Consider the following 24,610-nt stretch of genomic DNA (forward strand, 5'->3'; position numbering starts at 1 on the left):
AGATTACGAAAATCAGTGAGAGAAAATATCTAAAACAATGCTCAAAAAAGGAGAGTGTATTAGTTTTTCTTATAAGCAAAAATGTGGTGTTATAAAAGAAGCCTGGCTTACTTACTAACTTGTAATAATTTGCACACAAAATAACCCTTTTTTTGAAACTGTGTCATTTATATCCGCTTCTTCATGTGTATGCCTTTGGATTTGAATTCGCCAGTTGTTTCACTTTCTTTTTCAAAGGTTGAGAAAAGGCTATATATACATGTTGACAAGCCAGAAGGTTTATACCACCCACTTGCTGTTTCTTTTTGCACTGGTTTCGGTTATTCTCCACGCTGTACGAGTACTTTGAATTTTACAAAACTGGTTCTATTTCCCCACGTATAAAGCAGTAATCCAAATTGTATTTGATGCGTTTTTCAATCGGTTTTTCGGGAAAAAAGAACTGTGGTGCTGGAAAGCAATACTGTGCCCACAGTAATTACGTTGAATGCGTTGTTACAGTGAAATGAAATGAATTAACAGCTAATGAAGCACTATTACTCCTAGCTGGTACATGCAACATGACAAAGAACTGGTCAGGCCAGAACTGTTTTTCCTTAGAACCCAACGCAAAGTAATATTTAACTGCTATGTATCCCATACGTTAGTCCTATGCATGAGATTTTTTTGGTCATAATGATGCCAATTGCATGACACTTTGGAGAAAAAGAAAAGAATGTAGATGAAAATGGACCACAACTGCTGGGGCATGTTAGGAATTGAAATGGAGAAGGGTGGTCCAATTGGGCGACTTTAGCAGACAAAAAAAGGCATGAGAACATACAGTGGGAAACAATGGTTTTAGAATAATGGTAATAAATTAAGAAGATATGAAGTTCACAGTTTCACAGTCACCTTCAAACTCGTTCTGAGTGAGGCTAGATAGGTAGACGTTTCAACCTCATTCATTCATTCATTCATTCATTAATCTCTTTCCTCTGAGCCTATCTGCTCTCACTTCAATTCCCAAAGCCTAGCCTTAACCTACACCTTACAACCCAACCGGCTGTCTTTTTCCTTCAATGACTTTTATGCCCTTCCTTTCCTTCAATGGCGTAACCTACGTTCTTCTCTCTCTTTCTCTCTATCTATCTGTCATTCCCGAGATACAAGACATTATGGGCTTAGGAAAGAGAGAGAGGTAGTAGTAGAAATCAACGTTAATCTTAAACAGCGTCGTTAAATCTACTATGTATGCACCAAAATCAATGGCACGAAGGGGGGGCCATTTGGGCAATTATTGTCTTCTCGTAAAAATTCTACACGTCTTGGAACGAAGACGACGAAACCTAAGCCTCTCTCTGTGCCGCTAACCGCCATGTTTTCAGAGATGTTCTGCACCAAAAACAATACGCATGTTAATCCTCTCTCTCAATTCTCAACCATTTTGTTTCTCCCTACCTACTCTATAAAAAGAGTACCTCCTTCACCACCCATGAGAATAAGAGCACTGTCTGGTGTAGTATACTAATAATCAAATAAAAAACAACCCTTTAATTGCCTCCTCCTACTATAATACTACTACCCAAACCCCCATTACCATTGATTTAATAGAGAGAAACAAGTTAAGATGGAGGAGAGTGGAAATGAAGAGTTGGAGATGGGAGGGTCTAATGGTGTTGCAGCCAGTTCACGGTGGAACCCTACAAAAGAGCAAATAACCATGCTAGAGAACCTGTATAAGCAGGGAATAAAGACTCCCAGTGCTGAGGAGATACAGCAGATAACTGCTAGGCTTAGGGCGTATGGTCACATCGAAGGAAAGAATGTCTTCTACTGGTTTCAGAATCACAAAGCTAGGCAGCGACAGAAGCAGAAGCAAGACACCATCGCTTACTTCAATCGCTTTCTTCATACTCCTCAGCCCTTTTTTTCTCCGCCAATTTGCCCAAACGGTTCGTTCATTCATTCATTCCTTTCTCATCATTCATCATTCATCATTCTATTCAATCAATCATGTAAACTCTACAATTTTTCATCTTTATATCTTCACTCTTCTTTCTTGCCTTCTGCTTTTGATTGATTAACTACTGTTTGATTGTTATGTCACCAATTCGTCTCTTCATGCAAATGTGCTTGCAATTGGTATATGTGTTAATTAAATAAAGTAATAATAACAATAGTTATTTTCTTTTTAATTTTCTCTGTAGAAGATTATCATGTGTGTTCTTCAAATTCTTCTAACCAAGTTATCTCTCTCTACATTTAAACCTGAGATCGAAATAACTCATATCAACTGAGATCTACATACTGCGGTTCTTTTAACAGTATTTATTTCTTCACAAGTAACTGAAATCATCTTAAAAGTCACTGTCTCCACTTTTATGTAGCCAAATCATGATAGAAGGACAGCTGTTTCATTTGCTTTCTGTTTTTTTCTTTTGTTTTCTTCCAAAAGCCTTTTTTTCACATCTCTCTCTCTCACACACAATGTATCTATATATCTATATATATAGTACATCTTTTTCAAAATTCAAACTGTTACATCTCTTTCTCATTAGTCACATATTAATTATATTATATAACCTTGGTAGTTGAGGGTGTTTTTGGTTTTCAGGCCTGTGTCCTCCGTATTGCATACCTCAGGTGCAGAGTGAAAATGGGTTTTATCCCCCACATCCAAAGGTGCTTGTACCAGTAGGTTTTAGGAGAAGACCATCTGAGATATTTGTGCCCACAGACATGTCAAACGTTATCAGCAACGGTCCACTGTTATACGAAGGAATGCAACAGAGAATCTCGGATTGCAACTTGAGCTACAGTAACCAAGAAACGTTGGATCTTTTTCCTCTGCACCCAACTGGTATTTTGGAAGGGAAAACAACATACCAGGTGTCTTCTCTGGCTTCAGTTTCTGCTGATAGTTCCACTGATATCAATGAAAATGATCCTTCCCCTCTTAACAAACCCTTCTTTGATTTTTTTACTACTTCTGGACAAGGTTCTTAGAGACTTGTTCTATGTCATTAGCTTAAACTTCTAACATGCAACTTTGAATTCCCATGGCTCATCACTGAAATGTGTTTATTATGTGCCTTTCAGTTCATTGTAATGAGATTATTGGTGCCTCTTTTTAATATATTATTATCATTAGTTATAACTTGACATATCCTTGTCAACCTGGCTTATGTTTCTGCCATAATTATACTGTCATCGTTTTTCTTGCCGCTCACTCATGAAATAATTCTTTTTGCTGAATACTAAAAGCAAATGAGATTGATCTTTTTTAACACTTTTGTTTTTGGGAGCTTTTATATAAATATTTATTTTCATAAATGTCAAATATTATAATACAACGACAAGGATCAATGAGTGTATCTTAGAAAAAGTGAAATATAAAAACAATTCCAATATTAAATGACCCCTAAATGATATCAAACAAGAGAAAAAAAATAAGTCATGAATGATATGGTTGTAGAAAGAGAGATAGAGAAAAACTACAGGGATTTAAAAATAAAAGGCGTTCATCAATTATTGGTTTTTAAGATTTCTGTTTTCGGATCTATCCTATGTTTCTTGGCTAAAATATTTCTTACTGACTTTTTTGGTCTATTCTATAACCATACAAAGTTTCACAGACACGTATTCTGTGGTGTTTCATATTTTTTTAATTCTTTTTTAGTCTATGTTCCGTGGTCAAATTTTAAAATGACACACGTTTTTTTTTTGTTTGTGTAATAAAAAAGGTGGAAATTTTTTAGAATTTAATTCAATTATTGAATCATAAGTAAGATATTAAGTAGAAATGAACAGAAAAAAAAATCTACAAATTTCTCCTGTTACTATGATTGATCCGTTACCATTATAATGGTCAAAGAAATTGGATATCCATAGTTAGATTTGAATTTAAGAGGTTAATGACTTGAATCCATTGTGGGTGGCACTTTTTACTCAATTTTTCAGATACTATCTATTTAATGGACATTAACAGAATTTAATTTTTGTTGTGTGGGAATATTCTGAAATAATTTTAACTATATTGTAATTGCAAGTTAGTATTTGATTGAATGAGTAGAGATACTCGTTATGACACGACAAGAATAAAAATAATTTAAGAAGGTAATTTTTTAAATAAATATTTTCTATGTTATTTATTTCCGAAATAAAAGTAAGCAATAGATAAATAAAAACTTAGCTGTAGTTATTTTTGGATTTTTTTATTCTCTTTCCTCAAAGTGAAAAAAAAAAATGAAAGTAAATGATGTTTTCTCGAAATATACTAAAACGACCAAAACACTTGAACGAAAAAACAGTTGAAGTTTTGCCTGTTCTAAAATCGCAATTCTGAATCCAATTTTTTTTCTTAGGCAATAAAAAGGAAAGGAATGGTTTAACAAGTTGAGTTGGTGGTCCCAAACCTACAGTTCTTCTTAAAAGAGACAATGTGTCCCTACTGCTACAGTATACTATATATTCATCTATTCCTCTATCCAATCCAATCCAAACCTTTTCTTTCCAATTGCATGTACATCATCTATTGTTGTGAATGAATAGCAATGTTGAAGCTTATGAAGATGGTTTTAGTGTTGTGAAGACTCTGTTGTGTGAGGCTTTTTTAATAGATTGGTTTCACACATGAGGTGACTAAGTTTGGCTATTGATATTGATTTCATTGTGCTTTGTCGCTCTGCTATATGTTTCAAAGGATTAGGAGTGCTAATTGGAATTGAATTAAAATGAATTTGTGTTCTTACCATATTTAATACTCTTATATCGTTTAGGAATTAAAGTTTAAAGCAATTTAAATATTTTTTTCGTTCAAACGTCTTTTAAAGATAAAACCGTGATAGAACACAATAAGATGTAACGCGAGAACAATAGTAAATAATTCCACTTTCCAAAAAAATTTAACATGTTTTACAAGTTTAAAGTCGTAAAAAAGAGAGCTTATTTACACCTTGTTCACTTAAATGGATTTGAGGGAGAGTAATTGAATGGATTTGAAAGTAAATTTTTTGTTATTTATTTGAGTGAATTTTGGAGGTAAGTGACAATGGATTTAGAAGTAAATTTTTTTAATTTGTCACATCAATCAAATCATATACTAATTCTCACAAACTTTACTTCCAAATCCACTCTCACTTACCTTCAAAATTCACTCAAATAAATAAAAAATAATTTACCTTCAAATCCTCTCAAATCCATTCAATAACTTTTCCCTAAATCCATTCAAGTGAACAAAGTTTTACTCTTTTCCGACAAGAAAGAGACATGGTCTTATTATTTCTTCCAAAGATTACCCTATCAAATACTGAGCATGAAGCTCTCATCATTACCTTTCCACTATGATTTTTAATCACCAATGACTGTGTTCCATATTGATTGTGGTATGATCAATGTTAATGGACATTGTTTTGTAATTGATTTTTCAGCTTTTTTGATACTAAGAATTAGGAAAGCACTCAATTTTCTTCGTTGTTACTAATATAACAAAAATGAGTACATAAATTACTATAACTATAAAAGAAATGACACGTATTTAAAACATTATTCTTCGTTCCTTCAAATTCTTGAATCCATCAATCATTGAATCAAAAATAAAACTTTCAGCCATTTTTTTTAATATAGATAACTATGTTGTCTACAAACAAATTATCATCCATTTTATTTTACAATCTTGTTTTCATGATCTTTATTGTAGAAAATAACCATTATGTTGTAGCTTTAGAGACATAAAGAACTAAAATAAGACAGATTAAACTATCAATTAAGTAAAATATCTTTGATTTCTTTGTTCATATTAAAGATGGACATAATTCAAATATGGTTGATAAAATAAAATGTTAAAATTGAAATTTTAAAGTGACATTATTTTGTTCACTAAAATTTAGAAGATAAAATTTGTCCACATATATCCTCAATGTCAAAAAATTGTTCTAATTTCATCTCTTTGATTTATTGGATATTTTAATATTTAAGGACGTTTACCTAAATCACGTTTCAAAAAATTAAGAAGAAACTCATCACTTGTAATTTTTTTTTTGAATATTTAGAAGGAACTTCTCTAATAAAATATATGGAATTATTAATATCATGTTTCCGAACATGTGAAAAAATTGAATTTGTGAAAGATATTTATGAGGTAAAAGATATATTATACTAAATATTATGAGGTAAAAGATATATTATACTAAAGTGGAATTATTCATAAAAAAATTACTATACAAAATATTTATGAGGTAAAAGATATATTATACTAAATATTTTATGTAGGATAAGAAAGAGTTACATCTTTTTTAATAATGATACTTAAAAGATGAGAAATGAAAACATAAATATAAATGAATTTTGATGGTTAGGTTGGATAGGATTTGAACAAATTTGTTATCTTGGATAGTGTTGTACTTTTATGTTAAATTAAGTCATCATATAACCTGACCTAATAAATACAAGGCTTAAATGTTTACTTCGTCCTCATGTTAAGAGAGGTGAATTACTGTTTAGTACCCGGTTTTAAAAATCAAAACATTAGGTTCCTGTGTTATGAAAAATATATGAATAAGATCCACAAAGAAAGAACAAGTTCAACAAATCATCAAAAAAAAAGTTGAATAAGAGAGAAAAAAAGTATGGCCACATCAGCATGGACTTAACGCCGTTGTTGTCAACTTAACAGACAAGACCTTATTCATACACTTTTCACCTCTTGAGGACGAAGTAATCATTTAAGCCTAAATACAATTAGGAAGTATAATTTAAGTTTGGATTACAAAATTGTATTTGCATTATTATAGAAAGGCAAATTCACCAAGGTTAAAAATAATTTTCTACTATAACTCTCAGACCATCATTAAATTAATGGTCGTTAAAAATATCGTTCAAATGATAACGGTAGATTTAACCGTCGTTAAATATGATTAAAAATACATTTACATTTAATTTTATTTAACTTCCATTGAAAGTTGTTTAATTGATAAGTTTATGGTTTCATTGTTACTGTAGTATCATTTATAACCCCACTATAAAAAATGCAATGCGTACAGTTGGTTATGGGAACCCGTGGCCCATGAATATTTAGAACAATAATTACTTGTTCCTATGTGGATCTGGACCTCGCTAGTTTGTAAGTTGTCATCATCATTGAATTTAGGTATAAAGATAATTTAATTTGGACTTAATTTCCGGAAGAAAAACTTGAAAAAATAGTTTTTCAAAATAAAAACAAAATAAACGATGTAAAGACGAAATAAGATTTTACAAAAATAAATTCCTTAATTATATCAAAGATGATGATATTTTGACAACATTTTAACATCATCTACGTGTCATTCTATGATTGGTCCATATTGATGTTTATGATTATTATTATTAATTGTAGAATAATTTTAAACCAATCACAAAATAACACAATAACACGTAGATGATATTAAAATGTTGTCAAAAAATATTCAAAATATCATTATTCTATATCAAAACTTCAACTAAATGGAGAGTCCAATTTAGGCTTTTCAGAAGATAACTTACTTAGTTCCTTCAATTCAATTCCTTAAAGTGAAATCCAAGAAGAATGGGAGAACTTTTTGACAAACCATTAAAAGAAACAAGAAAAAAAATTAGAAATTTAAATACAGGGAGAAATTATTTTATACTGTTGGACTAAACACCATTTTCTATATTTATGAATTAAACCAACTCAAAATTACTTTGAGATTCAATTAGTCCAGTTATTCGTTGAACCCGATTATGTACCAAATTTTAATTGAAAATTAAACTGATCATTGAGTTGTATAGTTAAATTCGTTCACTTAATGGACGAATTCAATATAATGATTTTTTTTTCATTTTTATATCAACTTGTTTTTGCATTAAATAAATATATGAACTGACAAATGTAAGGCTATCAAGATTTTATATTAAATTACGTGGAATTAAGTTAATAAGCAAAATCGTATAGTAGATTAGCTTGAACCGAACCAAATTAAAAGAAAAAAAAAAGGTTTTTAACTAAAATTTAGACTAATTCTTCTTTAGTCAGTTGTAATTGAGTTTAGTTTACCTCGCTCAATTCATTTATAACCCTATTAAGAGTAAATTTTTTTTATTGGATGACGGGAAAAAAAATACCATAAAGCACATTACGTGATAATTAAACATTTATTTTTTTAGTAGCCATTCAATATCATCTATATATTAATGGGATAAACCTTTTTTTATTGTATTAAAGTTCTAGAATTTTCAATAGCCTTTTGCCATAATGCATTGCTTTCCTTTCTGGAATTTGAAATACACTACCAAAGCCTTATCTCATTAGATGATAATGATTAATTTAAATAGACTGCATGACACCGTTCTCAGCAGATTTAGATATAATTTTCAGAGATATTATTATTTATTCCGAAATCCATCTCATCACATCTCTCCAATGTTCGTCGTCTCCTTCTCTTCATTTGCACTAAAATAAAGCTCTCACATGATTAAAATAATATAATTTAAACTTTTTTTAATCCATGTAAATTTTTTAATATATCTTATTACATCGAGCATACTTAACATGAAAACAGAAGAATATAAAATATATAACAGTGACATAAATCCAAATATTAATTAGCATAAATTTCTTAGATGATTTTTATATATATCATAATAGGATATTTAAGTCTAAATTAACTTTATAAAATCGATTTGGAAGATCATATTTATGTTTAGTTATAAAATTGTTTTATTTTTGTTTGATTTAGAATCTTCAATAAGACACAGCATATTTTTTTTAATATGGTATATATGAATTTTAAAGTCAATATTTTTTAAAGTCTTACATGTTAGGAATTTAAACCGGTCTAAGTTTTACAAAGTTTTCATTAAATAGAAATAAAAAAAAAGAGTTAAATATCTTATAAACATGAAAACCCATTAATTTATTAATTTAAAATTTTAGATTTTGAGTAGTGTTAATTCTGGTTAGATCAAGATCTCATTAATAAAATTTGTTCTCGATAAACTAACATTACATTGAAATTAAAAGCTATTTGTATAGGATATTTGGCTAAATGTTTTTGAAAAATAAACATAAACATTGAGATGCGAAATTATGTTCTTATGGTGTAAATTTCAATCTTATAAGAGTCCCGCAAAGTTTGTCTTAGCTGAAATTTATGTGGTATAAAGTTTTGTCTCGAAGTTGAGAAAATGTATTTTTGAAAAGAGCGGATAATAGTAGTAGATAAAATCGAAAAGATAATGATACTTTAACAATATTTTTTCTGATAATATTTTATTATCATTTACGTGTCATTCTGTGATTGGTTCATATTGATGTTTATAATTATTATTATTGATTGTAAAGTAATTTTGGACCAATCATAAAATAACATATAAATGATGTTAAAATATTGTCAAAAGAAATTGTCAAAATATTATTATCCAAATCGAAATGATTGAGGGGAGAAAGTGGGGTGGTACGTAGTATGTGTGGTATGGTTTGGTTTACTTTTTGACGCCCCCACTTTACCCCTCATCACCCTCATGCAATGGAGCTAACCATGTCCCACTGTCATCTTCTTTTCTGATATGTATTTCTCATGCACGTGCATGCCTCACTTTCTCTTCTTCATGCATAGAGAGAGAAGACAATATGAAGGATTAAGGCTGCAATTTGGTGCCTTTACAACTAAAATTTCGGAAAATTAAGTGCTAAAAGCTTTTGCCATGAAAATGAGGAAAAAAAAGCAGGAACCTGTCAAAACAGATAGGGAATCAGATTCCAACACCACCAACCCTCTCATCCAATCAAACCTTTCTTTAAACCTTCAAAACTCACCCTTTATTATCTCTACCGTTTTCTTTCCCTTCTTAAATCTCTCCAAAACTATAACTCATATCCCAACTCATTCAAATACAAACTTATTTCTTTACATCACATCAAAATATATATCTATATATATATCACCACTCAAATTTATTAATTTAGATTACAAACTAATTTTATCATTTGCAAAATTTCCTGTTTCAAAAAATTATATTCTATTTATTTTCCATAAATACTTGAGAAACCACACTTCTTTTATATCACATAACAATATCATATGAGTATAATATATATATTATATCTTTTGGTGAAGATATTGTATCTATAGCTAGAACATATTTACCATATATATAAGTAAAAGAAATCAAAGCCATTTAGAATTTATTCTAATAAAATTTATTATTTTTTGAATCTATTGTATCATTTGTTATTGGTGAAATTTATTGTTTGTTGGACCTGTCATGTTAGTCATTATTATATCGTTATCTAATAATCTATTAACATTTAGTCTCATATTTAAGATATATTTATCTTATTATAAAATGTGTGTTAAAAATCCTACATCAATTAAAAATAACAAAAGTTTATAGTGCAAAATAAATATAAATCTTATTTTACATATTCATTTTACAATATTTAGTTAAACTTAAAGTATATATATATATATATATATATATATATATATATTTGTTTTTCTTTTTGGTAGTGTAAAAAAATTGGTTTTGAATACTTGACATGGCGTATCCAAGATTTGAATTAAAATCAGGTTGTTAAACTAGAAAAGTCCTTACTAATGGATTCGCCTGTTCAATAATGAATATTATAACCAATCGAAACATTTTTTTTATGTAATGTTATAAATTTATTTAGCCCTAAAATTTATATTCATTATATGATTGATTTCCCTTTTTTCCCGTACGTACGCCTAACTTTGAAAAAATTGCTTGTAAATTTACGTGACATTTGACACTAGTTAAAATAATTTTCATTTTATATTGTTTTCCCATGTTCCTTTCCTTAGGCTAGCCTTATATAAGAGTAGATCCCTAAAGCACAACTCTAATGATGGTGTTTCCCTTAGATCCACAACAATATATATATATATATATATATATATATATATATATATATATATATATATATATATATATATATATATATAATTAGACATGGTCAACATATACATCGTTTTCATTGATTACATTTTATTTTTAAAATAATCAACTAAGAGTTTTTTTTTTTCACACAAAAGTGATAATAAGTTCCCCTTTACAAAAGAAAGACAATTTGAATGCTTTACGTCTACTGAACATTTTAGAGCAGTTTTTTTTGGTGGACGTAATCAATGAAGTGCGTTTAATCAAGAGTGTGTGTTGAATTTTAGCATTTTTATAGAGCATAGTTTGTGTCAACTTTGTCATTCTTTCACTTTCAGTCATATTGAATTTTAATATTTAGTATACAGTTATTCAGAAAATAAAAAAAAATAAAGTCTTAGTCCCTCGTGACAATATTCAAATAAAATTGACCGTTGTATATGATAAATACTATATGTTTTTATAAATAGTTATAACCTATATAACATTAAAAATAAATTAGCACTTTTTGGTTTGTCAAAAATTTCACTAGTTGAAAAGAATTTAAATTCAACACTAAAGTCTTCAAACATCAATGTTATGTTTTTTCATAAAAAATAATACTTGATAAAAATATAATTTATTACTAACATTATTATCTATTATTACTCGATTGATTGTAAATTTTGCATACTAACTTTAGCATACGAGTGTTTTCAACCGAAATCGTCAAAAAAAATTGAACATTTCAAATATCTTAAAACTAATAAACAAGATATCACAATAATTGTATCACTGTTCTCTCAATCTTATTTGCATGAATAAAATTATTTATTTATTTGCAATAATTCGTTTTAATTAATTTGGTGAATAATATTTTTATGGGCTTTATTACTATGGATAAGATATTTACTCTATCAATAAGCATCTTTCAGACATGTATACCAATTGGTCAAACGAGAATTCATTCTCCTTTATCTACTTTCTCCTTCCTTAACAAGTTGCTAGTTGTCCAATGTTATATAAATATGGATTTCCAATGCCTCGTTTAGACAGAAATTGTTGATAAAAAGGGTAAAAATAAATCAAGATGATTGACGCCTACGTCAAAACATTTCTAAAAATGTATTTAACTAAGAACATTACTCTTTGATTCATTTTTATATAACGTTTATTTATTCTTAACATACTGATTTACCATATAAAAAGTAGTATAAAAAATTTATACCATAAATTTGAAAATTACATATTTATCGGTATAAAGCTAATTATACATAAGCTTAATTTTATAATGAATATTTAAAAATACAGATTCTTAAATAATTTAACAAGAGTCCTTACCATCATGCAATTTTCAGTTTACATGTTTGTTCTAATATAGATTTTAGAGAAGGTTAGTTCAAGCCTTTTAAATTATGCATATCAAACAAAGAAGCAAAATTTAATATATGTATAAAGCAAGTAGTAGATAGATTCTAACCATGATTTTTTAAAATAGACATTAAGGATTCAAGATTTGAATTCGCTGAGTATTCACTCTGATATTACTTATTAGATTTATCAAGAGATTCGTTTATTGGATAAATATATCATTATTTAAATTTGAGTGCAATCACATGAAATATTGATATCACTCTTTAACAAAAATTTAAAAGAAATAAATTAACGAGTCTCTAACTTTATATAGTGTTTAACTTTCTCATTTCTATCTAATGTGATATTTAGACTCACGTTTAAATTTCCAACCGCACTTTTAATATCAAATTTTAAGATAATAAATTTAGGAATCTTTATCTTTATAAAATGTTCAATTTTTTTTATTTTTGTTTAAGACTTAAATTTATATTTAAATTTCTAACTTAAATTTTTAACAAAGGTTATGTAATTTCAAACTCATCTTAAATTCCTTACTTTTATAGCCACAATCACTTAGATAAGAATTGTAGAGGAGTTTGGAAGAAATGGTGTAAAATGCGTCACGAAATTAATCATGGAGTTAATGGTGGCAAGCTAAATTGTTTGAAACATTTAGATTTAATTATTTGAGTATTTTGGGACTCTGAGAGTATCCTATGCTAATAAAACTAAACTTGCTTTTTGTCACACTGCCCATTAAAAACACTTTATGACATAATGCTCTAAAAGTGGCTCAAGATTTAAGCGCAATTTCACATTATTAAATCAAGTGAGCAACTATTCTACAATTCCAAACCCAGAAAACTCTATCAAAATACCATGAACTTACCCTAAATATATATTATTCACTTTCTTAAAAACGGAAAATAATTTATCATAATTGTATAATTTTCTTATTTTAATTTTATATTTTACGAAAGAAAATTCATCACGTTCTTCCCCCCTTTCCTTATTTCGAATGGAACCATAACACCCTTTACCTAATAATCAATACCAGAAAAGTTAAAGAAACATGATTTGGAAGTAGAAAATGATAGAACAAACATGTTACATGGTTGATAGGAATTGAAAACAAAGAAAAGAAAAAGAAAAGAGGAAGAAGATTGAAGACTAGCTACGTCCATATCGTGGAAGATGCATGGACACTATTTTTTTCTTATTTTTATATAATTTTTTATTGCATTTTTTTCTCTAAATTTCGATGGCAACGTTTTTCATTTTCTATTATTTGTGTTCTTTGTATCCATGAAATTTGAAGAGTTGGTAAGTGTAGAAATGTAAGGAAAGTGGTGTGATAGTGGGCCCATGAATGGGTGACGTGGCAATAAGGATTCCCGTGCCGACCGTAAGCATCTGATGATAAAAATGAATGACATTGATTCCTTGCAACAGTGCATTATGGTACACGACAACGCGCCTATGTTTGACCCCACACACTCCACTTTTATATATATCCGTTTTTATTTAATTAATGTTATTTTTTAATATCTTTTTCTTTACACTCATCCCAATTAAATTCGTGAGATATTTTAAACTAACACGAGAAATTTGGAGTTAATTTTAATAATTTATATTTTTTTATCAAAGAGATGGTAACTAATAATTTTTAAAGTAGTTTTTTATGCACTTAAATTTGTTTTATGTATTTAAATATATTTTACTATTATTTTCTTCAAAATCTCACTAACTTGAATTTCAGTCTTTACAAAAGATTCTTTATTATTAATGTAATAATAATGAATTTGAATTATTTACTTAATTTTTACATTATTTCTCTGTAGAGTCTTATATTGATAATATTAATTTTGTTGTTTTAAAATATATTAAGAAATTTTTTATTCACCAACATCAGTATATTTATTTTAAAAGTTCAATATAATGACAATACAAGAGAATATGAACTCAACATTACACATATTTACCTTTTGATATATATATATATATATATATATATATATATATATATATATATATATATATATATATATATATATATATATATATATATATATATATATATATATATAACCTCCCTAGAAGAGAAATGAAACATTTATACTCATAACAAGCTTTGGATCCAATAATTATTACCAACAAAATTTAATTCAAAATGTCTGAATATTGAATACTATTTAACTTTTGTAATAAAATGATTTTTTTTAAAATTTTTATACGTTGCCACTATACTAGAAATGTAACGAATGGTATTTCTAAAATATTGGTGGTTGTGGGATATAATATCCAATTAAATGTATACATTAATATCTATTAGCACTAACATAATCTAAAAGAAGACGGTGTAGATAAATGAATTTGTTAAATACATAATACAAAAGGAGTTTAACTTTGAATAATTTCTTTTTACCATGAAACCCATTATTAAAAGAAGACTTAAATGTTTACTTCGTTCCCATGTTAAGAGGTGAATTTCGCTCGATTTTAAAATTGAAGACATTGGGTCCCTATGTTATGAAAAATATATGAATAAGGTCCATAAAGAAAGAACAAGTTTAACAAATCATAAAAAAAAAAGATGAACAAGAGAAAGAAAAAGCTGGACAGCAGAAGAGAAGAGAAAAAATACGGTCACATCAGCATGGACTTAACGCCGTTACTGTCAACTTAACAGACATGACCTTATTCATACACTTTTCGTAACATAGGGACCCAATGTCTTCATTTTTAAAATCAGGTACTAAACAAAAATTCACAAGTATTTAAGCCTTAAAAGAAATATGAACATCTTATATATATTATGATTAGAAAAATATTGTTCATGTGAGGAAAAGACCAATGTCTACATGCATGCATGTCAAAAGAAATGAGAAGTGTATATTCTTTTGTTTCCATTGTTTTGTTAAGTTATTTTTTTTTCTTTTTGTTTGAACTTGTTAGTATAGAATAATGAAAAAAGTTGAATTCAAGATAAATGTTTATACTTTGGAATAATTATTGTCGTAACTCCCTTTGATACGTCACAGAATTGGAGCACTTTTCCATATATGATAAAACTTGGTGAATTTATGAACTGTGCGTAGACCTATATGCACTAAAGAAACAGGAAATTTTTTATATACACACAAAAACTGAAACATGTTACAAAAAGGGTACAAACTCAAACGTTAATCTCTCTATCTCTCCCTTATTATTAAATTTTATTCACTTTTACAATTAATGGAATAATTTGCATGCACTAATTAAAAGAGAGAGAAAAAGCAAGTCAACGTTTTTGTATTTATATGTAATCTAGATTCTCTCACATTCACATTAAGTTTTAGAACAATTGGAAACTTCACTTCAATTTCTCTTTGGTGTAACACATTCTAACTACTCTTACTGTTTCCATTCCACTTCACTTTTGATTAATCTTATTCATTCAAGTCAATTCTCAACAACATTCTCGCATCAAAAGGTTGGTGAAGTGTAGTAAAATAAAGTATCATATTTAATACCATGACAGTTTGAAACCCCCACTCATTTTCAAGAAATTAGAAAAAAAATCTAAGTTGTCTGTTAGTGTTTTCAATTTAGAAACTCCTTTATATCTTCAATTTCTTTCTTTTTCGAATTTTCAGAGATTTTTTTAAAGAAATCTCAACGTACTTTTATTTTATATTTTACATAAATGTAACTTTTTATACTTAAGATTAATATAAGATTTATGTTTCTCTTTTAGGATGTTAAAAAATATTGAAGTATTCTGTCCACATGCTAGATTTCAGCTTTTCTCACTTGAGATTTTTTATCTCAAAAACTTTCTTAGTTCTTTCGTGAGAAAAATAAAATCTTTCATTGAGGTATCTTCCATTTATATAGTTTGTATGAAGATGTTTATTACAATTTTTTTTATAATTGTTGTGAATTTTGTAAGTTATTTGTTCCTCAAGTTATTTTTATATTGCAGTAGATGATGACGGTTATGATAAATATTTTTTATACAGTATTTAATGTAAATATCTTTTTGAAGAAACATTCTAATACTTAGCATACTCATCATACTTAGATAATCCTTTCATAGAGATAATTCACATAAAAAAAAATTATGATGACATTTCTTACAACATCCTCTTGTTGATAAGAAAATATTCTCCACAAAACACACTAGAAACCATTTATAGGTCTTTGAATAGTATTAAGAAATGTTAAATATTACATATTTTATCACTGTTTTAAGTTGTAGTTTACGAGACAAAGATATATATGCAAAATGTTTCTCCTTTTGTGGTTAATACTATGAAATGCAAAGATTACAAATATACTATTATGTTATATGCTTTATTATAAAGCATTTAATCAAAATCAGAAGGTTTAATTTGTTGAATTTTTTTAACAATAATAATTGTTGATAAGTTTTGAAAATTACTTTCACCGCAAAAATTCATAAAATTGATGTGGGGATAGAATTACATGAACCCTTTTTTTTAATGTAAATATATCATTGCTTATTTTTAGGTTTTATACATTAACTTTTAAATCTTTTTTTCTTGTATATTTATATTTATCTTTTGTATGTATCTTATTATTATTGTATTTTGAAGGTGAGAATTCTATAGCGGGATGTATTACTAGACCGGTGGTTATTTTCTATTTATACATTTTATACAATAAATATAAAATACCATCTTCTATATATAATTTTGAATTAGTATTTAACTTAAAACACATTAATTTTTTTTCATAATAATTTTTTTACCGATGAAAAAACTAATATATTTAATAGACATTAAAAACGAAAATAAATAAATCTCTAAATCTTAATCAAGACATTTTATTAAAGAAACTATATTTTTCTCTTTTCTATCGTCTAACATGTTTTCCTATTCCCGTGGAATAATTTTTTTTCTAATTTAGCTTTTCTTCTTCAAATTCTACTACAATATTAAACATATAAATCTTTATTATATCATTGATATCAACAAACTTCAAAAACAATCACATGAAAAAATCAAACATTCTATTACCATTGTTACATAAACGAATTTCAAGAAAACAACCACACTTATAGAGTATAAAAACACAGTCATAACAGTACTATGACATTCTTTTTTCATGTGCCCAATCATCAAATACTAAGGTGCAACCTTATCTCTTTCATTAACTTCTAAAAAATACACGAGACTATTAGGATGTACCGAAATAAGGATGTTATTATCAAAATCTTTAGGAATCTGAATTAAGACATTCAATTATGTCTTATTATTTTAGTACTTAAAACAGTTCACTTTATTAAATAAGAAGGGGTTCCATGTATAAATTTTGGAAAAATAATTAATAAACAATGTTCATTGCACATAATCTATTTTTTGCACAGTGGTGGATGGAAAATTGTACAAGAAAGTGGAACAAATCTTGGTCATTTGAAACAATTCAGAAAAGCAGAAGAACAGTGATGTAACTGTGTATGCTAAGTTATCCTAAAAGAGCATGAGTGCATGATGAAGGTTAGAAGAAAATTTCTTATCGATGAAGAAACGACATTGATATATAGATATCCCATAATCATGTCATGGTTGCATTTCATTCCCTACTAATGTGAGTGCGACTGAGGCCCACTTACAAAAAGAATATGTTGTTTTTCACTCTACCAAATTTGGGGTCTCTGCACCCAAAAAAAAGCAAAAAATAGACAAAAGAAGCACGTTAATTAATCGACACCCTCAAATCTCAACTATTAATTATTGAACCATTAAAGCTAAGAGGCAACTAGAAGATTTTGTCTTGCGACTTAAAAAGATTTTCATGGATAAAAAAGTTGGATAAACACAGCATTTCATGTATACTCAACTCATAATGTTGGTGCTGTGCCCAAAAAGGATCTGACCACAACTTTAAGCCTTCAATTTACTCTATGGTGCTCAGCTTATCAAAAAGTAAAGCAATTAAAGAATACCACCAAATCAATTATATATATATATATATATATATATATATATATATATATATATATATATATATATATATATATATATATATATATATATATATATATATATATATATATATAACTAATGCATTATATATGACAATTTTGCAAACTTTCTTTCCCCTTTCATGCTTTCTTTCTGAATTACTTGTCTCATCTTTTCTTTAATTACTCCACTTGCCGCATCCTTTGCAAATTCGCATTCCAAAAAATCTGACATATTAGTGGCTCACTCAATGCTGTGTTTCATTAGCAGACGCAAGATCATGGGACTGAAAACTGATATATATCTAAACGCAATGCATTTTTCTTTGACTGCTACTGTTTCTAAAATTATCCTTTAACTAAAAATTAATCTTTCGTAATATCTTAAGTACATGCATGCATGCTAAATTTGTACAAACTTATCACTTCGATTATCTAAGCAAAGATTACTAGTTTTATGTAATCTGGGTCTTGTTAAAGAATTCATTTTCAGGAAGTTAGAAACTGTCAAATAGTTCATTTTGTGGAATTAACATTTTGCATGTCAGTCTCTTAAATGAGTGAACGAATTCTTTCCATTTTTTTTTTCTCATCTGGTACTTCCCAGTCATCGATAATTGTTGGGAAGAGATGCACTTTTTCTGATTGTTTTTAAGTCGCCTTTACAGTGCAGGGATGGTTTAATAACTTAACTTTATTGTTTATTTCTGAATACATTGGTTTTTTTTATGATGAAGCTATAGAAAGCTTTGGATCTTCAATCAGTTAATTAGGGTTTTTAAGTATATAAGCATGATGATAGAATAAGATTTAGTGGAAGGTTGTAGTCTAATTATGGTAATTATTTGAGGGTTAAGTTAATTAATAGAGGTTTGGAATTGATTATGTAAGCGGATTCCACCATGAGGCAGGAATAGACAGTGATTAGCAATATGAAAACTTTATTTTTAAAATTTGGGTTCCATGCATGGGAGCCACTATGCCCTTTTGATGAGAAATTTACAGAGGAAGCCATTAAAAAAAGAAGCTTATAGGTTAAGAAACATCGTCCACTGAAAACCCTAAAAATAAATAAAACAAAAAGAGATGAGAATGAGGGAATAAGCGCAAAGTAAAGAAATTAAAGCCTCTTCCTGCTTTCTTTCCTCCACCCTCTTCCTCTTTAATGCTCTTTTTCCCTTTCTTTCTCCTCTCTGGTATTCCCTTGGTGTGATTCTCCACCATCTCCCTAAAGAGCCATCAAACTTTATAAAAGAAAAACATAAAAGCATTTGAACACCATGGTTTTCTCCTCTATTCCAGTCTTTGTAGATCCTCCCAATTGGCACCAGGTAAGGTTTTCCTCAATTTTCAGCCACAGCTTCTCATCCCTAAAAAGAAACTAAAAAAATAATAATAATTGCAAAAGATATAATTATTCCTATTCCCTGTAATATCTCCCTGAATATACCAGATTTTGTTTTCATCATACTAATTTCTCCCCTCCTTCTTTTTAATTCCTTTTGTTCTTGATCTGTTGTTGTTGTTGTTGTTGCAGCAACCCAACCATCCTCAGGCCAATGGCAGTGACAACACTCAGCTTCTTCCACCTTTGCCACCGCAGCAGACTCATGTGGGAGCTTCTGTGGGATCAATCAGGCCAGGTTCCATGGCTGATCGAGCTAGGCTGGCTAAGATACCTCCTCCTGAAGCGGCTCTCAAGTGTCCACGTTGTGAATCCACCAACACTAAATTTTGCTATTTCAACAACTATAGCCTCTCTCAGCCACGCCACTTCTGCAAGACTTGCCGGCGTTATTGGACAAGAGGGGGTGCTCTAAGAAACGTTCCTGTGGGTGGAGGCTGCCGTAGGAACAAGAAGAACAAAAGGAGTCGCTCTAAGTCTCCAGCATCATCTGACAAACAAACACTGTCTGGTTCTTCTGGTGCACTCCCCTCTGGTGGAAACACTCACGAGCTTATAGGCCAGTTGCCGCAACCACCGAACCTTCCCTTCATGGCATCACTCCAGAACCTGAACCGTTATGCTGTCGGAAACATGGGTCTCGGGTTGCGTGAGATTCACGGACAGAACGATCACATGGGTTTTCAAATTGGTGGCAGCGGTAATTCCTCTACTGGTGGAGGAATGGATCAGTGGCGTTTGCAGCAGATTCCTTTCTTTAATGGTTTTGAATCTGCTTCAGCTGGTTCCTACCATTTTCAAAATGAAAGTATTGAAACACCTTCTGGTTTGGTTGGAGATTTAGCATCGAATTCTAGGGTTTCTCAGATGCCATCAGTTAAAATGGAAGAAAGTGGAGCTTTGAATTTGTCAAGATCACCACTGAACGTCTCAGAAAATAACCACTACTATTCATGGACTGATATGTCAGGTCTTTCCTCTTCTTCTGCTAGTCATCTCTTGTAACTTTGACCATATCAGCAGATACATATATATAAATATATATATATATATATGTATTCACATATATATGGTCAATAACCCCATCATCCCAACTGAACTTCTTTGCTTGAATTGTTAACTACTTCGAAACGATCTCACACCATGGATCAAAGAAATTCTCAAACGAGATTTGGATGTTCCACCGAACACCTTGCCTTGACTTCATTCCAAGTTCCACTATCATCAGTTGACAGAAATTAACGCAGACATGGTAGAATTGATATCCTCTTCTTTGTAATTTCAATTCCAGTCATTGATTTATGTTTAAGTTTTCGTTTTGTTTTTCATCCAGTCGAGTATTCTGTGTACTATATACATGAGCTTGTTTAATTGTATAACTGTGTGTGCATGTAATGCTTTGTGTTTCTTTCTGCTGTCTGACACCTTATGACCTCATTTGCGTACAAAACTTTCTCTCAAGTAATTTACTTCACTCCTTCTGCCAGCTACACATCGCGCTAGGTAGCTCAACACTTTCTTATTTTTTATAAGCGCCGGTTACTCAGCACCATCACACTGGTTTTCACCCACATAACACGATCTACCACACATATCAGAAAAGAAGAAAAGTGATTTTACAGTACTAAAGAATGTGCCACCCCACGTTGGCTTTAGCCCAAGCAGATGAATTTATTCAAATTTCATGCTGGAGCTAGCACTTTATTTTCCTATCTTGCAGACTTTACACAAGTTTTTTATTTTCTAGATTTGTGAAACATTCTTAATGCAAAGCAGTAGCATGCATATACATCCCATGCTGCATGCTAGTGTTTGTGATACGAATGTTTGTCATGCATCTTGGAATGGACATATAGCGGTAGCATACACAAGATAATTGAAGGTAAAAAGACCTAAGGTTCTGACACTGTATAGAGATGATTTATCGTAAGTAACTCTTTCCTACTTACTCATTCTTTTTCTCTTTAGTCAATGAGAGTGTGAGTACTTTAGCAAACCTTTGCCAGTGCGCAGAAGCTGGAGTTAAGTTCTACTCACTCTCACTCCTTCTACAGTGTCAAATTCTTGGAAACTTGAGTGCGACAGTTATTTAATGTTCCCAGACCAAGCCTTCCTTTTCCTCAGTCGTGGTAAATTTTTCTTCCGACAAAGCTCTTTGTGTCGTACTTTTAGCGTAATAGAATTGGGTAAAAAAATTCACTAAGATCCTTTTCGTGTTAATAATTAACGTGATGATATATACATGCCATAAGAGCAAAAGATACAAGAACTTTTCATGCATTATTTAAGCAGGTTTTGATTGATTTCATTTTTGCGTGTTTCTTTCTTTATCGTTATGTAGTTATATTAATTAACGTGTGAGTGTTTGAATCTTTTTTTTTTTTTCATATGTACAACTTCTGTCTGTTTCTGTCCTGGGATTAAAACTTGACACTCTTAAAACAAATTTCTCATGTGTTGATTTTAAATTACAAGACATGAAAATACGTAGGACTGAACTCAAAGAAGTAATGATTTGGTTGCATTCCAGAAAGAAGAAGGTTTTGTAAAGAATTTTGGAAGACACCAGACATGCATGAGTCAAGGGTCAAACATAAGTTGTTGTAATATGATTATGGGATTATGTTGATAAGATGGGACGTGCATGTTTGTTTTGATTTTAGGTTGAAAGTGGAAGGCAAATGTAAGCATTGTAAGAAGACGCCAAAATCTCACTCAAAATCATGCAATTCTATATTCGACCAAACTGGGCTGGGTGACTGTTCTAGAAGTTCTTGAGCAGAATAATGCAAGATACAAAACATTGATTGTTAATTATGAAACTCCTTTTGGGCCATGTTAATTATGCAGTTGAATACGAAAGGAAAAGGAAAGAAAGAGATTCTTACGGTCAAAATAAGCGTGTGACCTTTTTCTACGTGTTGGGGTCACTTCTCATTATCCTACATCACTCTTTGGAATTAAGCTGAACAAAACACAGTCCATTCCACAAAGATCTTCCTCCACTAATAATTACAAACTTTATTGTTCTTATCCCACCATGAATATTAAATGAATTATCTAAAAAAAAAATAAAAAAAAGTGGCATCATTGTGGTGATGATAGCTTTTGTAAGGACCAATGCATGGTACCTTTGAAGAAGGAAAAAAGCAACAAAAGAGTAACACAGACAAAAGCTCTCTCCGTGTCTTTGGACGTAGGCAGTAAATGGTCACCCAGATTCCAAAAATGTCGGTGCGTGTTGGTCTCAAAGAAGAAACATTTTGCGAGAGTTAAAGGGAAAGAAGGTAAGAGCAGTGTGGGTTAAATCTGCAGAGTTTCTCTGCTACGGTACGAACGAAGGGCTCAGAAATTCATGCATGCTGTTTCATGCTATATAGTTTCTCTGTGACTTTCTCTTTCAACACTGTTTACAACCATAATTTTTCAACCTTGATCCTTCTTAAACCTAACACATGCTTCCCTTTGTCTTACTTTACTTTCATTACCTTCTATCATTTCCATCTTCTTATTCCTTTTCCCCTTCACCTTCTTCTGTTTCTATGTTTTCTTCCCTTCCTTTTTCTTTTCACTCATGGGTGGGGACCTCTCCACCTATCCATGCCAGAGACCGTTACCAACTTTACTCATCAATATATATGTATATGTATACGTATATGTATGTGTATGTGTATGTGTATATATACTCAGCTCCTAAGTAAGAAAGAGTTCAAAACTGTAGCCAAAGTTTATATACTGTGTCTGCATCAATCTTGCAAACTTACCTAAATACCTTGTATATAGGTATATAATACTTAAATATCTTGATGCATGCATGACTGAAATGTCGGTGTCAGAGGGAACAATGGAAGCAAGTATGTGTTAGAATGAATTGATATTTTCTGATAGTTTTCTGAATATATAGAACATATGCTATAGAAACACCAATGTTAATTCAGTATGTGCTTTTTTTGTAGAGGTAAAAACTGTTTGTGAATATTCAACCAAAAACTACTTTCTTTTTTAAAGCAAAGAATTATTTTTATGGTTTGATATCAAAATACTTAGACATATATTTAAAGGGTTGTTTTATCTTCTTAAACTTGTACTTAAATTTTTTAAATAAATGTCACGAAGCATCATTTTTGTGAGAAATAAAATCGGAGAGCGTCAGATTATAATCTTGAAGACGAATCCCTCAAAAACCGAAAGCTGCACCAAATCAAAGGAAAACGACACCGAATTAATTGGGAAAGTAGAAGGTTCAGTTTGGTGGATTTTCAGAACTAGATTCTTAGCTGCATATGGTCAAAAAAATGAAGCTTGAAATTTAGGTTAGAAAAATTATCAATTGGGGCACTTGCAATAATCCAAGTAAAAGCTCACAGTTACTCAATGTTTCTGCTAACTGCATATTGTTAAAAATGAGATTCATGAACTGAGATTTTCTAAGATATAACAGTGTGAACTTTGCTGGAGAATCTAAATTCAAAAAGCATTGTGGTCATGCCCACGACTGATCAAAGATGAGAATCTGTTTGGTCCAATCCATATCCAGCTGAAAAGGATTGGATTTTAAATCCAAATTTATATTAAAAAGAACAATTTATTCTTTCATATAAGTTTTAAAATTGGTTTGTAGTTCAAAACTGATTTTATTTCAAAATTAAACTATATGTTAGTTTTAAAACCTATTTTAAATCATAAAGCAGTTCCAAATCTAATGCTATCATAACTATAGTTTTGAAATGCTTATATAACTTTTATTAAACAATTTTGATTTATTAAATTTATAATTAATATCTTACAGAATATATCATAGAAAATATTATATATATATATATATATTAACTATTAATTTGTTCCGACATCAGTTCTTCATTTTGACTTGATTAAAAAAAATCGGAAAAGTACAATTTTTCATTAAAGGTATTGTCGGATACAATTGTTTTAATGTATTCTTACTATATATCGAAAATTTACCAAGAGTATTAAGTTGTCTAAATCATGCATCACGTTAATTTAAAGAAAAGTGTGGGAAA

The 24,610-nt window shown here is 29.7% G+C and overlaps 2 protein-coding genes across 2 annotated transcripts; both read left to right on the forward strand.

Annotated features, from left to right (window-relative positions):
• Positions 1-1,149: 1,149 nt before the first annotated feature.
• LOC108319574 (WUSCHEL-related homeobox 2) lies at positions 1,150-3,095 on the forward strand. The gene is made up of 2 exons (XM_017550748.2): positions 1,150-1,934; positions 2,597-3,095. Exons 1-2 carry the CDS (start codon positions 1,610-1,612, stop codon positions 2,986-2,988), a joined length of 717 nt encoding a protein of 238 aa, XP_017406237.1. The 5' UTR covers positions 1,150-1,609; the 3' UTR covers positions 2,989-3,095.
• A 15,994-nt stretch (positions 3,096-19,089) lies between these two features.
• Positions 19,090-20,997, forward strand: LOC108319580 (dof zinc finger protein DOF3.6). Its single transcript, XM_017550754.2, has 2 exons — positions 19,090-19,515; positions 19,722-20,997. The coding sequence occupies exons 1-2, from the start codon at positions 19,465-19,467 to the stop codon at positions 20,592-20,594; spliced, it is 924 nt and encodes a 307-aa protein (XP_017406243.1). The 5' UTR covers positions 19,090-19,464; the 3' UTR covers positions 20,595-20,997.
• The last annotated feature ends 3,613 nt before the right edge of the window (positions 20,998-24,610 follow it).

Source organism: Vigna angularis, chromosome 5 (genome assembly GCF_016808095.1).
Source record: "Vigna angularis cultivar LongXiaoDou No.4 chromosome 5, ASM1680809v1, whole genome shotgun sequence".
Taxonomy (NCBI): domain Eukaryota; kingdom Viridiplantae; phylum Streptophyta; class Magnoliopsida; order Fabales; family Fabaceae; genus Vigna; species Vigna angularis.

What these genes read in the sequence shown, in the direction of transcription:
- LOC108319580 (XM_017550754.2), top strand. Translation starts at nt 19,465, where the DNA reads ATGGTTTTCTCCTCTATTCCAGTCTTTGTAGATCCTCCCAATTGGCAC. An exon ending in ATCCTCCCAATTGGCACCAG is followed by an intron (nt 19,516 to 19,721) that starts GTAAGGTTTTCC and finishes TTGTTGTTGCAG; the next exon opens with CAACCCAACCATCCTCAGGC.
- LOC108319574 (XM_017550748.2), top strand. Translation starts at nt 1,610, where the DNA reads ATGGAGGAGAGTGGAAATGAAGAGTTGGAGATGGGAGGGTCTAATGGT. An exon ending in TCCGCCAATTTGCCCAAACG is followed by an intron (nt 1,935 to 2,596) that starts GTTCGTTCATTC and finishes TTTGGTTTTCAG; the next exon opens with GCCTGTGTCCTCCGTATTGC.